At 44.0% G+C, this 17120-nt stretch overlaps 1 protein-coding gene across 1 annotated transcript in view; it reads left to right on the forward strand.

Moving 5' to 3' along the window:
* Positions 1–17120, forward strand: part of LOC310641891 (uncharacterized protein) — a 45687-nt gene that overhangs the window by 26214 nt on the left and 2353 nt on the right. The window contains exons 14-18 of the mRNA XM_083365208.1: positions 35–163; positions 11499–11613; positions 12448–12585; positions 15103–15269; positions 16074–16162. Of these exons, the coding sequence (XP_083221334.1) occupies positions 35–163; positions 11499–11613; positions 12448–12585; positions 15103–15269; positions 16074–16162 (638 nt within the window). The remainder of the gene's footprint in view (positions 1–34; positions 164–11498; positions 11614–12447; positions 12586–15102; positions 15270–16073; positions 16163–17120) is intronic.

A 17120-nucleotide genomic window follows, 5' to 3' on the forward strand; every position in this document is an offset into this window, starting at 1 on the left:
GTTGCTGACTTTGTCTCTCTTGGTTTGCTTTAAGGATATGAGAGGAGTCTTACAACTGAAAGGACACAACACAGCAACTTACTGTGCGGTAATCACAGGCACTGGAGAACTTACCTTTGGTTTGGGAGACATGGAAATCCACCAGCAGATAACAGAGCAATATGTAAGGTCTTCCTATAGTCTTCTGATTGCAGTGCCTGGTATTGATTGGATTTTTTTTTATCATTGTCATTGTTTGATTTCTTAAGAGCAGAGTGCAGCTCTTTGATATTCAACGTAGATCCTGTCCTCATTTTACACTTTATCATAGTGCAGTCATGTCCTGACATACCAATTGTCCCCTTAGTCACACAGTGTTGTCCTCACCTGGTCCTGAGCCCATAAGTAGACAGCTTACAGCCATCACTGAGGGTAAAAGTAGAATCTCCTTCCTCCTCATCCTCTTAATCTGTTATTATCCTATTACTACAACATCACTATTATGGATATCATATATTTTGAAAGTTTCACTAAATTTGAAGTACAATCTGTCTTGCAGTTCATAAAGTGAAACTTCGATATCTAGTAGTTTGCAGCCAGGAGCTTTCAGTGATCACAGAGAGCGTGACTGATGATGACATAACACCTATGAATTAAGCTGATGTTCTTGCATCAGGGTTTTGGCAGATGAAATATGGAGGCTGAAGGCACTTGTGTCATCCAATTTTAGCCTGCTGTAATTTTCTCCCAAAACAAAAAGATCCAGCAAATATTGGCCCTGCTAACTCTTGGTGTGTTTGGACAGGTGTTGGGATAGGGCACATGCAGCCTCTACATTGTCCACCCTTCTCCTAAATAAACAAAGACTTGAAAAGATATATTATGTACTGTGTTACCCTGGAGATTTGATCACATCTACATTTTATAATTAGCTACATTTTCATTTATTTCTGTCTCATTCACCCTCCAAAGATTTTAGGGTGGTAGAAATGATGTTTCCTAGTTCCAGGTTTGTTTTCCTAATGGAAAATCCCCAGTGCTGTGCCCCTGTGAATCATTACCCTCAAGGCTGGCCCAGGTAATCCGTTATTCTAGACACTTTTGCCTGTAGTGCATTTGTTCTTCTGAGCTTCTGATGGACTGCTGAAAGCCACTTTTTCAATTCTGAGGCCTCCACCCACAATTCCTTCCAGATGTTGATTTCGAATACGTGCCTACCTGTGGAGATACAAGTAATCATGACCTGCTTGATGAGTGAGGCATATTTTAGGACTCTAATGGAAAAGACAATTAAGAGTGATTCAGATGGAACCTCACCCTTTCCCCCCATGAATGAAAACAGTTGAAAAAAATGCCAAGACCCTGCCCTTAACAGCTGATCATATTTTCTTAAGAATTATGCATGTCAGTAAATCACTTATTGCAGATCTTTAAGAAATTGAAAGTTCATTTTTGAAAGGAAAAACAGTGATCATTCTTCCCACCGCATCACCACACTCTTCAGATTCCCATTTCCTCTACCAAAGAAATGGTTGATTTGATTATATGCCAACAAATCATTGTTGACTCTTAGCAACAACATAGATTTTTTTCTCCATGATGATCTGTCCCTAACCTGGTCTTTTTAAGTTCTTCCAGTGGTGCTCCCATCACCATTATACCTATCTGCTTTGCTGCCATTCCAAAGGTGCATTTTCAAAAGGCAACTTTGCTTTTGCTTGAAGACATTTGACTTCTCATCCAAGAAGCAAAACCTCTTCAAGTCCAGTTGCCTTTTGGAAAAAGCACCTTTGGGACAACCATGACTCAGATGACTGAGAATCTCCGTACTCATTTACCTTGCTGCTAGTCACCCTCTTCTTTCTTTTTTTCCTTCCAGTTTTCCCCACAATTACAGCCTTTTCCATAGATCTAGGTCTTTACATAATATGTCTGAAGTAGGATAATTTGAACCTGGTCATTTGTGATTTGAGTGAGAACTCTTTGTTGAGTTGTTTGATGATTTGCTGGTGTTTTCATGAGTCCTCTCCAATACCAGAGTGCCAAAGAATTAAACCAAAGAAATGAAGGTAGGGAGAGAGGAATAACCATTAAGTGATATTTTTTTTCTTATACAATAACAACAAAAGTCCTCAGAATTTTTGTCATCCTCAACCACACAAGCACTGGGCTCTCGTGTTTCCTTCTGTTCTTTTAAGCCAAGATTTGAGATACATGCAGGTTGCAGGGCAGACAGGAAAACCTACCTCAAGGCTGGGTTTGGGTTTGTGCAATGCAGGCTGTCACAGTGAATTCCACTTTGACTTGGGCTGCTAGTTTTGACAGTATGGTTTCTGAGAATCAGCAGCTCAGTTTCCTCAAGTTTTAATGCAGAAACAAAGACTGTTAGATGAACCCTAAAGGAAGCTTAAGTCATTAAAAAGAAAAAGAAAAAAAGAGGGGGGGACCCCAACTGTAAGACTGGAAGTGCATAGCATAGCCGTGTCCATTTTACACTATCACATTGCTCTGTTAGACTCTCCTTTAGCAAAGTTAGACTTGTCTCATCAGCTTGTTACTCAGACATCACTAATGCAATATTGGTGGAGCAGTAGGTTAATGCCTCTTTAAGTAACACCAGCTTCCTGCAATTAGTGCAGGTTCGAGTCCCCCCAGGCTCAAGGTTGACTCAGCCTTCCATCCTTCCGAGGTAGGTAAAATGAGGACCCAGATTGTTGGGGGCAATAAGCTGACTTTGTAATAATGCCGCTCGGGGGGGGCGAAAGCCCTAATAAGCAGGCATATACATAGAATGAAGGCTATTGCTAAGCAAATTGGTTTGTGCTTAAAATTGTAAGCCACCCTGAGTCTTCGGAGAAGGGCGGGATATAAATGGGATATACATATATATATATATATATATATATATATATATATATATATATATATATATATATATATATATATATATATATATATATATAAAGGTAAAGAGTGTAGGGAAGTAGATTTTTCAGTACAGGAATCCTATGATCCCCTCTGTCTTTCACTGGTAAACACTACATTTTGTACCAACTGTAACTTCTGGATACTTTTTTCAAGAGTAGAACATTTGTTTCGTACTCCAGACTCTGCTTAGATTTTTTGCTCACTATTGATCTGCAGCAGCATCCAACCATCATCACCAATATATCAGTTATGAAGATAGGCTTTATATTACTATGACTTACTGAAACTATAAAGTGTTGTAAACAGTAGTCAGAATCAGTGTAGCCCAATGGAGCTACATTTTTCTCATCAAATTATTTTTGACAGACTTAGGAAAGGCTCTATTCCTCTCTTATCCTCCCAAACTAAACCCTAAATGGGAGAGAATTGTAACTCAAGGCTAGACCATATGCTTTGCATCCAGAAAGTTTCAAATTCCATCTCCAGCATCTGTCTTAGCACCTTCCATTGAAAGAACATCCTCTCCAGAGTACAGGAAGGTTTAAATGATCCCTGGAAGCCACAGGTCAAGGTGTGCAGTGTCAGTTTTGGTTAAATTATGTATTTTCACCCTATTATATTTACTGTTATGTTAATATTTCCTTTGCTTTTTGCTATTGTATCTGTTTTTATTCTGCATGCCATCCAGAGTGACTGCTGAATTGGATAATTTTATAAATGCCATCCATCCATCCATCTATCTGTCTATCTGCTAACCTATTATTTAGAATTTTAGTGGAAAAATGGTGAGGCATCCACCTAGCCTTGTGGCTGAGTAGAAACCGTGGAACAACTACGTAATTGTCCATAATACACAGCAACCTCCCTTACAGTATAAGGTAAAGGTAAAGGTTCCTCCGCACATGCGTGCTAGTCGTTTCCGACTCTAGGGGCCGGTGCTCATCTCCGTTTCAAAGCCGAAGAGCCAGCGCTTGTCCGAGGACGTATATATATATATATATATATATATATATATATATATATATATATATATATATATCGAGCAAAATGGTCAGTTTGATTTGCTGCCTTAGCTCACCCATTTGCATGGTTTAGGCTGCACAGAAGCCAGCAAAGTTTATATTTGAGGGAATATACAAATCCTTCCATTGCACAGGTTATATCATGCAGATATGGACTGTGCAAGTGCTGCAGAGAATCACTGCTCTTTGGGTAGATCACATTGAAGAAGATGGATGTTGGCATTAGAAAGCATGAGTTAGGCAAGGTTTTGGACTACAAATCCCACTATCCGACTTTCAAGTGTAAACATAGGACATCTGATGTAAGGCTATTTCATACACTCTCTCTTTTTCTTCCTAACATGTTTCTTACAGGCAGATGGTGTGGGAATTAATTCTCAAGCAGTCAGAGAAGGACAGCACAATGATAGATCAGACTGTTTTCTGTTGAAGGAACAGATCAAGTTTTCCTCTTCCCAGAGTAGAAGCCAAGTACATAAGGCAGCCAAAGAAGAGGGCACAAAAGGGCTTGATAGTTCAGTAGGATTTGTGCTTGAAACGCTAGTTGCCGAAACTCTTTTGTTATGATTCTATAATAAGAACTACTGATTAGGAATTTGAGGATTCTTGTGTGCTTGCTTGGTTCCAGTTTTCACATGCTGAACATTCACGGATGGGTAGGTGTTGCTGTTATACAGCAGAGGCAGAAAAATATACACCTAGTTAGCTTGAAACCATGGTCCTTATTTTTATTCTATATAACATAGATTTTTCATTGCAGTGAAAGCTGTTACTTTTCTACTTAAATATAGCCTAGTTGAAAGCTGCTTTGCAACTCACTTTTAAATGGCTGGAGGGTTTTTTGTCAATCCTAAAACATTCTGTCTGAGAGGTAAAAGAGACATATGTACATCCTCCTCTACTGAAACAGCAGAAATGTAGTAGCTATGTTCACAAGGTGAATTGGAACATCAACCAAGCAATAACCCAGCCAAACTCAAAGCAGAATATCTGTCTATGCCAGTGTTTCTCAATCTTGGCAACTCTAAGATGTGTGGACTTCAACTTCCAGTATTTCCCAGTCAGCCGTGGCTGTGAGTTGAAGTCCACACGTTTTAAGAGCTGCCAAGATTGGGAAACACTGGTCCATACAAAGTCTGCTATCTTACTACTATGCAGCTAGTTGTTATTATTGTACTTCCCTACACCATTTAACCAGTTATTTGTTCAACTGGTGAAATTGACTTCAGTTCTGTCAGCTTACCTTGGTAGCCAAAGTGGTAGCAAGAATGAGTCGTAAACCTGTAAACAAAAAGAGCCCAGTTGTGTTCTGAACCAGCCCTCTTCTCGCACCCCTAATCAAAAGAAGAGTCTGGAAAGCGTCCAAGACCAAAAGGCTTCTGCCAAGTTTTAATTACACTGTTACAAGAATACAAGAGCTTGACTTCTCAAACGGAAAAGTTGCTTTCAGCAACCAGCCCCTCCCCAAACACTTCTTTTATAGAGAGCTCAGGGCGTGGTCTCCCTGTGCCTCCTCCCGAGGAGTCCCATAGCCTTTCTTTGTTTGTCCCTGCTCGTCTGCCTCCTGCGTCGGGCGTCCTTGAACAGGGCCAGCTGTGGGTCATCATCCTCCGCACTCTCGGGCTCACACAGCTGAGAAGAGGTTCCCGGCTGAGGACTCTGCAAAGTCTCCAAATCATCATCAGCCGGTTCGTTTCCCTCCTCCCCCACATCTGAGTCCTCCGATACATCGGACCCGGCTGTCGGACCCACAGGCTGGCCCTGAGTCACAACACTATCCCGCACCGCAGGGCCCTTCCCCCGGGTCTGCCGATCCGGATGCGGTCGGGATGGGAACTGTTCGTGAAACGCAGTCACCAACGCAGGGGCATGAACGGCGGTCGCGTCTTCCCATGTGAAGTCCTCCGGCCCGTACCCTTTCCACTCGATCAGGTACTGGAAGCGACCTTTCAGCCAGCGGGAATCCCTGATGCTGGCGACCTCGTACTCGGGGGTGCTGTCGCCATCACGAGGTCCTGATGGGGGAGGTTCCGCTTGGCGAAGTGGACAAGCCGGTTGTTCGGGGACCAACAAGGACCGATGGAAGACGGGGTGCACGCGCAGGGAACGTGGCAGAGTTAAACGATAGGCGACCGGGTTGATGACGGCCTCGACTGGGAACGGTCCAAGGTAACGGTGGTCCAGCTTCCTCGCCGGCCGAGTGGATGGTAGGTTCCTGGTGGACAGCCAGACCCGATCCCCCACCGATAATGGAGGCGTATCCCTTCTCGACCGATCGGCGAACCTCTTGTAGTCGGCCTTGGCCTTCTCCAGCTGCCGTCGCACCAACCGATGGATCGCCTGTAACTCCACCATGAATTCGTTCGCTGCCGGCTCCGGTGAGTCCACGGGAGAAAGGGGGAAAAACCGAGGGTGATAACCCACATTGGCCAAGAACGGTGTCATCTGCGTGGAGGTGTGCTGCGAGTTGTTAAAGGCAAACTCGGCTATGGCCAAATAGTCCACCCAATTGTCCTGCTGCAGGTTAACGTAGCAGCGCAGATACTGCTCCAAAATGCCGATGACCTTCTCGGTACCCCCGTCGGTCTGAGGATGATGCGCGGACGAGAGGCAAACCTTAATGTCCAACGCCCGCATCAACTCCTGCCAGAAGCGGGCTGTAAACTGGGCCCCCCTATCGGAGACGACTCTATCGGGAAGGCCGTGCAGCCGGAACACCTGTTGGATGAACATGCGACTAGTGGCGCGAGCTGACGGTAAGCCGCGACAGGGGATGAAGTGCGCCATCTTGGTCAACATGTCCACCACCACAAACACTGTCGTGAAGCCGGAGGATGGGGGTAGATCCGTCAGAAAGTCCATGGACACAGCCCCCCAAGGTCTCTTGGGCGTTGGCAAAGGCTGCAGTAAACCAGGCGGGGCCCCTGTCGCTGACTTGGCCTGCCTGCATGGGACGCAGGAGGTGACATAAGACTGGACATCGTGTCGGACTCGGGGCCACCAGAATGTACGGGAGACCAGGTTCAGAGTCTTGAACAGGCCAAAATGCCCCGCAGCCGGGTTATCATGACATTGGCTGAGGACGAGTCCCCTGAGTGGCCCTCCTGGAACATAGAGCCGGTCACGATAATACAGGAGTCCATCCGTGACCGACCAAGGCGAATCTGGCCCCACCTCTTCCTTCCGCTGAGCCACCCACGCCTCCTGCTGCTGCGCCTCCCGGATCCGAGCCCGTATATCCACCGGCTCCCGCACCGCAGCAAAAGACTCGACGGGGATCACGGTCCTGGGCGGAAGCTTGTCTTCCACTCGGGTGTACTCGGGCTTCCTGGACAGAGCATCCGCTCTCTGGTTGTGCCCGCTTGGTATGTACTGCACCCGGAAGTCAAACCTCGCAAAGAAGAGGGACCACCGGATCTGGCGTTGGTTCAAATTCCGAGCGGTCTGCAGGCTTTCCAGATTCTTGTGGTCCGTCCGGACCTCGATTTGATGCCGCGCCCCCTCCAGATGATGCCTCCAAGCCTCGAACGCCGCCTTGATGGCCAGCAGCTCCTTCTCCCAGATGGTATAGTTGCGCTCCGAGGGATTCAATTTCCGTGAGTGATACGCGCAAGGGAAAAGGGTACCGTTGGGCGTCGCTGCCTGGAGTAACACGGCCCCAATGGCAATGTCGGAGGCGTCCGCCTCCACGACAAACGGCCGTTGCGGGTCAGGATGCTTCAAGATGGGCTCCTTCATGAAGGCGTCCTTCAAAGCTTGGAACGCCTGTTGTTCGGGGGCGTTCCACTGGAACCGAGTCTTCTTCTGCAGGAGCCGGGTGAGGGGGGCTGTCAAGGCAGCAAAGCCAGGGATGAATGTCCGATAGTAGTTGGCAAATCCAAGAAGTCGCTGAATATCCTTCACGCGACGCGGGGGTTGCCAACTCTGCAACGACTCAACTTTACTCGGTTCCATGGCGATGCCCTCAGGAGAAATGCGGTGACCCAAGAAATCAATGGTCACCTGGTAGAACTGGCACTTCTCCAACTTGGCAAACAGCCGATGTTTCCGGAGGCGCTGCAGGACCTGACGGAGATGCTGATGATGCGCTTCACGCGACGGGGAGTAAATCAGGATGTCGTCCAGGTAAATCACAACAAACTGGTCCAACAGATCCCGAAAGATGTCATTCATAAAATGCTGAAACACAGCGGGGGCGTTGGTCAGGCCAAACGGCATCACCGTGTACTCGAAATGTCCATAGCGAGTACCAAACGCCGTCTTCCACTCATCACCCGGCCGAACCCTGACGAGGTTGTAAGCTCCACGCAGGTCCAGTTTCGTGAAGATCTTAGCCTCCCGGAGTCGGTCCAAGAGCTCGGGGATGAGGGGCAGCGGGTAGCGGTTACGCACCGTGATAGCGTTGAGTTTCCGGTAGTCACAGCAAAGCCGTAACTCGCCCGACTTCTTTTTGACGAAGAGCACGGGCGCAGACACTGGCGAGGACGAGGGCCGGATGAAACCACGAGCCAAGTTCTTCGTCAGGAAGTCCCGCAATGCAGCCAACTCGGGCTCCGACATGGAGTACAAACGCCCCACTGGGAGAGGCGCATCAGGGACTAGGTCAATGGAGCAGTCGTAGGGCCTGTGCGGGGGTAATTGGTCCGCCTCTGACTCGCTGAACACGTCAGCAAAGTCGGACAGTTCGGGAGGCAAGGAAACCCCTGGGGAACCCTCCACCTGGCCGGCACAGATATGGCGGGTGTGGTCCACGCACTGCAAACTTGGGAAGGTGACCAAGTTCTGAGACCAATAGATCTGTGGATCATGCGCCCGGAGCCACGCCAGTCCCAAGACCACGGGGAAGTGCAGATCCGAAGTGACGTAGAACTGAATGGCCTCCACATGGGTACTGATGGCCATACACACGGGTTGCGTGGCGGCCGTGATAGGCCCGGACAGGAGCACTCGACCATCGATGGTCTCCACAAGCATGGGCGGATCCACTGGACACTGGGGAACAGCCCATTTGGCCACAAAGGCCGAATCCATAAAGTTAGTGGTAGCCCCAGAGTCAATTAAGGCATGGACTGGAATCCCCTCTGGCTTGCCAGGAAGGATCAGACGTGCCTCCAAAATCAAATGCCGTGGAGGTTCACAGGCACCGTCGGAACAACGTCGCTCGGTGTGGATGTTGTGGGTCGCCCGATCTTTCACACCGTCTAGATCGGGCTCGGGCCGTTTCCCGATAGCAAAGCAGGGGACTTTCTCGGGGCAGGCTTGGTCACTGACGCCCGCTGACGCTTCTTCGGGCAAGAAGCAGCCAAATGTCCAGGGTCCCCACAGTAAAAACACAACCCCTCCGATCGTCGTCTGTCTATTTCCGTCACCGATAGACGGGACCTGGCGGCACCCAGCTCCATTGGCTCCTCCCTCTGGACTGGGGGCTCACGCACAACAGGGGCGGCAGGGGTCTGTGGGGTGGCACGGCGACTCTTACGCTGCTGCAGCCGGGCATCGATCCGCAGACAAAGATGGATCAGCCCATTCAGGTCTGAGGGAATGTCCACGCGGGCCAGCTCATCCAACATCTCCTCTGACAAGCCATCCTGAAAGGCATCCACGAGCGCAGCCTCATTCCAGGCGGAATCCTGGCTAAGCAGCCGGAAATCGCTGATATAGGCCTGTAGAGGGCGCTGACCCTGCCTCAAAGCTTTCAGGCGTCGGGTGGCCGTCTGCGCCTTAATCGGGTCCTCGTACATGAGGCGCATATGGTCACAAAACCCCCCAAAGTTATCCAACAAAGGGCTAGGCTGTGCCAACAGAGGCGTGCCCCAACGAGCTGCATCTCCCGACAGAAGGCTCAATACGAATCCCACCTTATCTCGGTCAGTGGGGAAATCAGCTGCTCTCACGCTGATATAAAGCTGGCATTGTCCCAGGAAGGCAGGAAACAGTTCTGGTTTACCAGCAAATTTATCCGGCATAGCTATCTGACATTTCCTCCTGGGTGGGGGGCAGCATGTACCTGAGCCTGCAGTTGTGCCACCTGAGTGGCCAGCAAGGTGAGTTGCTGGTTGAGCTGGGCATTCTCGGCAAGAAGCTGCTCCATCGTAGTATTAAGGGGTGGGTGGCTGAAAGCAAACTGTTCTGAACCAGCCCTCTTCTCGCACCCCTAATCAAAAGAAGAGTCTGGAAAGCGTCCAAGACCAAAAGGCTTCTGCCAAGTTTTAATTACACTGTTACAAGAATACAAGAGCTTGACTTCTCAAACGGAAAAGTTGCTTTCAGCAACCAGCCCCTCCCCAAACACTTCTTTTATAGAGAGCTCAGGGCGTGGTCTCCCTGTGCCTCCTCCCGAGGAGTCCCATAGCCTTTCTTTGTTTGTCCCTGCTCGTCTGCCTCCTGCGTCGGGCGTCCTTGAACAGGGCCAGCTGTGGGTCATCATCCTCCGCACTCTCGGGCTCACACAGCTGAGAAGAGGTTCCCGGCTGAGGACTCTGCAAAGTCTCCAAATCATCATCAGCCGGTTCGTTTCCCTCCTCCCCCACATCTGAGTCCTCCGATACATCGGACCCGGCTGTCGGACCCACAGGCTGGCCCTGAGTCACAACAAGTTGATAGGTGGATATGAGAGAGGATAGGTCTGAGATGAAGCAGGAGTAAGGTCTCTGGTTGTACCTTGTGGGCACAAACATACACACACACACACACACACCATTTATTCCTGTATTCTTTCTTTGCCCCACTGCCTGTCAGTCAAACTATTGGGTGACACACACTATTGGTTTTACAGAAGACCCATGTTCAGAAAGAATTCAAGTGGCAGGTTGCCAACATGGAGCAATTCTGAATTAGTAATCTGTCACTAGTGATCTAACAATTTGAAAGATATCTAAAACCTCTGTTCCAGATACTAGTCCAGATTTACTCAAGTCTTCCCTGATACACTTCTAAGAAGGAAAAAAAATGTGATTGTTGTCTTCATAGGTTGGTGATGCTGGGTGAAAGCGGAAACAAAGACAGTAATATCCACAGTCTTCTTGTAAGCTTCATTACCAAGGGAGACAAATTCAGACTGGCAGTACAAATTATTCAGGCATACTTCAGAGACTTGAGGGATGCATATTAATTTGGCCACAAGGAAGAGGCCCTGATTCTTCAAATAAAGGAGGAGAGACTCACACTCTGATTGCCAACTTTAATTCATTAATTCAGTAGTAAATTTGTGGGATAATAACAAATATTAGCACATGGTGAGGAGAAATGTAAACATGAGAATATTGTATTGTATCAAACAGGTTGGAAGACCCAGGGGCTGTGGGTTAGATGCAGATGTCAGGCAACATCCTAGAAGACAGTGGCAAACTAATTCTATTATTGTGAAAATTCTACATGGAAATAGAGCTTAATGCAAACGAGACCTCACCTTAATGCCTTCACCTTCATTCAAGTGACAATATTGATATAGGATAACACTCCCTCCAAAGGACCTGCTAGATTTGCATCCTGCACTTTGAGAGGGGATGTCACATTCATAGAATCTACTTGGTTTTTCCATTGTCAACTGTCTCCTGCAATTCTCCTCAGGTGTCACAGTTCAAGGAGAATCTGTGCATGGCTCCAATAATATGCATAGATGGGAATGTGCCAGTTTCTACCATTGAGTACATCTGTCAGATTGCCAGAGAACAACACTTAACAGGTAAGAAGAAACTTGATGGCACAGGCATGAAATACAGTCTCGTTCCTCTACTTTTTTAATAGTTATCAATACAAAGGAGCAAAATCTGGGTGCTCCAATGCAACTTCCAGAGCCCCCTAAATGATGCTATTTAAAAATGTAATCTCATGGAAGCTGACATAATTAATCTCACATCTGAATTATGTTGTTGCTTCCTTCTAGACAATAGTATTCCTTTTTGCTTTTATCATTGATGGATGGGTTGATTATTTGCTCTGCATTCGAGACCTTCAAGCTTGTTAAACCTGCTTTTACAGGAAGAAGCTTCAGAATCTGTCCAAGGCACCCCATTTGGCATAATGGCACTGGATAATCCAGTGCTTGAAGTAGAGTTGGATGTTGTCATATGGTTCCAACAATTTTGGTTGCAGTGTTTGAGTTTTAATTTTTATTGGGAAATGTATCTGTGGCATTTATATGAGCACTACCTGTAATCTGTCCTATTTCTAATTCTAACATTCAGCCAGTATTAGACAGCTAAGAAATATATTAGTTTGTTCACAGATTAAGGGAGAAGTGTTTGGACAAACTTGACTCTCAAAACTCAACAGAGAAGAAAGTAGTTTTGAGGAAGAAAGTAGTTTTGTGCTAATCAGACAATTAGCAAGATAGGCGCATCTTATCTAGGCAAACTGATTTCAGCCTAATCCTTTTGAATGACCATAAGAAGAATCTCTGACTAAAACTTCAAAGTTATGTTTAATCCAAAAAAAAGCAAAGATAGAAGCTTTTTGACTAAATATGATGCTTTATGTTTGTCAGAATCACTGACCAAATGCAATGCTTTTTTTCAAGTGTACTATGAACCTACAGATGTGAACAAAGCTTCAAAGCCTTTTCTCTCAGAGAGTTGGAAAGGTCTGACCTGCGTATCTCCCAATCTTCGGGAACTCAGAGCCATCAGTCAGACCCTGGGAAATCCTGTGCCAAGAGGTGAAGCACATTTGGGAATGACAGTAACAAAGAAGTATTTATAATTTATAGCTCGGAACTATTAAACTTACATTACACATTATCAGTTTAATACCATCTTTCTGCTTGGGAGTGGCTCTCCAAAGTCTTTGTTGCTAGTGGGAAAATTTTAGAGATAACGAAAATAATCTCTAAATTAATTAGAGATAATTAATTTATCCCTAGATCTCTAGATTAATCTAACAAGGAATCCATCACTGAGCTATGTTCCCCTTTGTGTGATTCGGGGCCCCTAAACCAGCCATGGTGAGTGAGGCACCACCACGCATAGGGCTTTTCCTAATTTGCACTGAAACGCAGTATGATTGGTGGATATTTTTCTGGTCAGCTGCTGAAATGCTGAAGAGAAGGAAGGAAACCAAATTATCCCAAACAAAATTAGAATAGCATATTTCAGCAATCAGGCTGAGGGGCCAGTGCAACAGAGTAGAGATGGGCAGTGGATAAAGAACTTTTCATGATAATACTGTCCTGCTGACTCAAGGTTGGGTAAATAACCTTTTGATCAAGCAGTAGGAAAAGACTCTTAAGTCTACAGTCAGCTATAAAGATGGAGTATCGCTAGATAAATATTGCTGCTCCTCTGGCAGTTTTTGAATTTTTACTTTTTGCAAAATGAATTGCTCTATCTGGGGCAAGGTTGTTTTTTGTCAGGAGAATGTGAAAAAAGCATCCCCAGATTCAACAATCTCAGCTTACTAAAACTTTTCTTCCTCTCAGTTATACTTCTGAGTCCTTAAACGTTTTCTGAAATAAATGATATCTCATATTAAAAAAAATACAAAAATATTTTTTCCAAAAATATCCTTTGCCGGAGGAGAGATTCAGTTGGGTGTTGGTTAAAATAACAATATTCAAAGAGGAAATCTGGGACATTTTAACCAACCTTGTAATCTGTTTGAATGAAAAAAAAAACCTCTGTTGGTAGATGCGACATGTAAACCACATAATAAGGGCAAATTATAAATGACAGCAATAATTACTGCAATTTTAATATAATTTTATTGCAGAAATTTTTAATAAAGTAAAAACATAAAATATAATAAAGAAAAATAATAGCAAAAAAAAAGAAAATATAAAAGAAAATAAGGAAAGGAAAAGAAAAATTATAAAGAAGCATCTTCTGGTTTTCTTAATAGTAATTATAGATACATTTCTCTATGTTCTCCTCCCTCTCTAAAATTACATCATAGTGTCCCTCTTTCCATAAACTGCCCTTTCCAACTTTTAAACCCACAAATCACAAGTTCATATTTTTTTTCAGCAAAATGTCTATAAGGGGTTTCCTTTCACTTATAGTTGTTGATCTAATCAAATTCATATTGCATTTCTGCTAGTTCTGTCATCTTCATCAGCCATTTCTCTGTTGTGGGTGTTTCAGAGTTGTAGTTACAATTTCTGATAATGACAGCACTCATAATAACTATAAAATAGTTACTTAAACAAAAGAATAAACAAAAAGAACTAAAATTAAAGAAAATTGAATGCTCTCAGTAAAGCAAAGCCACAGATTCCTTATTTTTCTGCTTTCTTAAGCAGCTAGCACAAGGGAAAGGGAAAAAAGAGATAAGAAAATTTCAACTTTCATGGATTGTTTATGTTTAAAATATACCAAAGTGACCCACCAGGCTAGTAAATTATTTCTCGGTGGTCTTTTGTAAATTTTGCGTTGCAATCTGATATCAGCCTACCCTTTGTTTGAGATAACTGGCAGCCACTCTCAGATTGTAGAATTTCTTCATGTCTCTGTCCAGGGCTTACCGTATATACTTGAGTATAAGCCGACTCGAGTATAAGCCAAGACCCCTAATTTTACCCCAAAAAACTGGAAAAAGTTATTGACTCGAGTATAAGCCGAGGCTGGGAAATGCAGCAGCTGGAGGCTGGATCCCCCGAAAGACGTCTCTGCTGAGATGTAATTAAAATGTAGGATATGGGGGATAAAAAGTCTATCCCAATAGATGTGTTCAGTTAAACAAGTTACTCCTTTTTACCACTCCTGGGAGTCAATCTGGAAATATTTTTTTTATTTTATTCCAAAACAATTTCCTTTTTATTGTGTTCAGACCTCTGAAAGAATTCCACCATGACAGGATTTGAACTTCCAAAGGATTTAAACTCAGCGCATAGAAAGCTCTAATTGGACAGTTCTTGAAAAAAAAATTACCATAGCAGCTACAAGCTAACCCTAGTTCCCTTTGTCCATAGATTATTTGGAGCCAGTCATATAGTTGCAGACCAACTTATCTCAAAGATTTGTTATTGTGAAGATAATTATTGTCAATGGCACCATTCAGATATAGTTACTGATATACTTCCTTCTCTCATTCATTCCCATATTCCTTTTGAAATTGAAATTTAGTAAATAATTAATTCTAATTTCTAGTCCCTCTTAGTGATATTGAAAAACCTCAAGTGAATGATTTGATTATGAATTCAATGCTATCACTCTTTACATTTCTGGAATGGAACCTACAGATCTACCATCAAAGGTGGAGGACATTATCAAGACTGCTATTGCCCTGGCTTACCCTTTATTGAGAGGACTACACTATGTGGTAGTAACTCTTGGTCAACATGGAGTCCTGCTGTGTGGCCGAAGCAAGGGTGGAAGTGTCTCTCTGCACCCTCAAACATGCTATGAGGTAAAAAAATATGGGAAAAACAGATGAGAAAATAGTAAAACTAGCATTTTCTTTCACATGTTACAGCTTTAGGGACTTGCAGATGATTAGTTTCCCAATATATAGAATAATTGAGAGAATGCCCTGTGATTGGTTGAAATGTGGCAGTGATTCTTCTTGTTCTCAGCATTGTGTATTTGGCAATGGGGAAGGTAATTACAGATCATCTCCTAGCTGCTTTTGAAGGATTAGGTAGTAGAAATGGTAACTGATAGAATGGCAATATGGAAATGCCTTTAGGTATTTGTTACGGATAAGGAAATGAAACTATAAAGTCAAAGAAAAAAATTTAGAACATCGGTCCCTCTTTGGATTTGAAAGTTCAGAAGACCATGCAGAAATCTTTCCTTTATTAGTGAGGACTGATAACTTGCCTTTAAGTGTTCAAACATCTGAAAATTTCTGAAAATGAAAAAGTCCATTCTCATCCATTTTTAAATTATGGATTTGTGTTTGTAACCATGAAAACGGACACTTTAATATGGGGAATAGTGCCTCTTCTCATTGCTTCTTCCTTTTTCAATTGTTGGTTATAGTCATTTCTCCTGCTCAGTTCCCCTGTTTCAACTGTGATACTTGAGGGGTGTGAGTTCAATTCATACCACCATCACTTTTCTCCAATCAGGCTTGATAATAAGGAAATTCTCCTCTTGTGTCATGTTCACTTTATCTACACAGAACTTTAGTGTTTATCAGAAGAGCAGGAAGGCACCTTAAAGTTGTCTCCAGGCCTAGCTCCTTGAATTCTCCCATTTCATTTTACAGAATGTTACGGAAGAATTACGTGCTGTTCACTACCCAGCGCTCCCTGTCCCCACTGAAGAGATAGTGAATGTCTCTGGAGCTGGTGATAGGTACTGTATATACTGCTAATTGTTCATTGAATGTGTGCCATGGATGTACAGTGTTCCACCTCCCTCTGTTAGATCTTTAACACTTTGGTTGCTGTGACAACATAACAGCGCATGGAGGTATGCAGCATTGCTAAGGAAAGCACTAGCCCAAATATTTATTTGGACATGGTGAGAGACTGAAAGCTTGTTGTAAGCTGTCACTTTTTTGCATTGTTGTGAAAGAAAAATACATGGAGTTATATTTTATGGTTATATTTTGGGAAGATAATTGAAGCTTTGCTTCATGTGCTTGGAGACACAACTGTTGTAAAAAAAAACAACATAAAACTTTTTAGTATGTCTTTCCCAGGAGCATCAGGTACTTTTATTAATGTAGAGGGCAATTCTGGGCTGTCCAATTCAAGTCTACTTCATGTACTGAATATTATTTTTATTGATCTGATTCAGTACACAAGTTATGTGTATATTTTGTACTAATCTTTTCATATTTTTGGCACTAAGTTACCTAAATTGCTAGAAAATATATCTCATTGCAAGAAGGGCCAGTAGAGACCATGTAAGAAAGTTGTCACGGTTCTGTACATTTCTTTCTTGGCCAATAGTGACAGAAGCAATAGTATGTTATATGTGTCCCACTTACTGTGACATGAACATGCCTTGAGAAATATTTTTAAAATATATCTCCTTGCTACATTACCTCCATCTCATTCCCCAGCCCATGATAGAGGGTATCTAAAGCTGCCTCAGTTCTATTGTTAAACTAATTTTCCCTTTTGCCATGACAAATCATGTCTGCAACCTCTCACTGAGGTGGTTGATGACATGGCCAGGGTTTGGGAACTATCCAGATGCAATTGATAACTTATTTATTTGCTTAATTACATTTGGGCAATGCTTTGAGTTAGCACTTAGCAATAGCACTTAAACTTATATACCACTCCATAGTGATTTACAGCAC

This window comes from Vipera ursinii, assembly GCF_947247035.1.
Source record: "Vipera ursinii genome assembly, chromosome: 6".
Taxonomy (NCBI): domain Eukaryota; kingdom Metazoa; phylum Chordata; class Lepidosauria; order Squamata; family Viperidae; genus Vipera; species Vipera ursinii.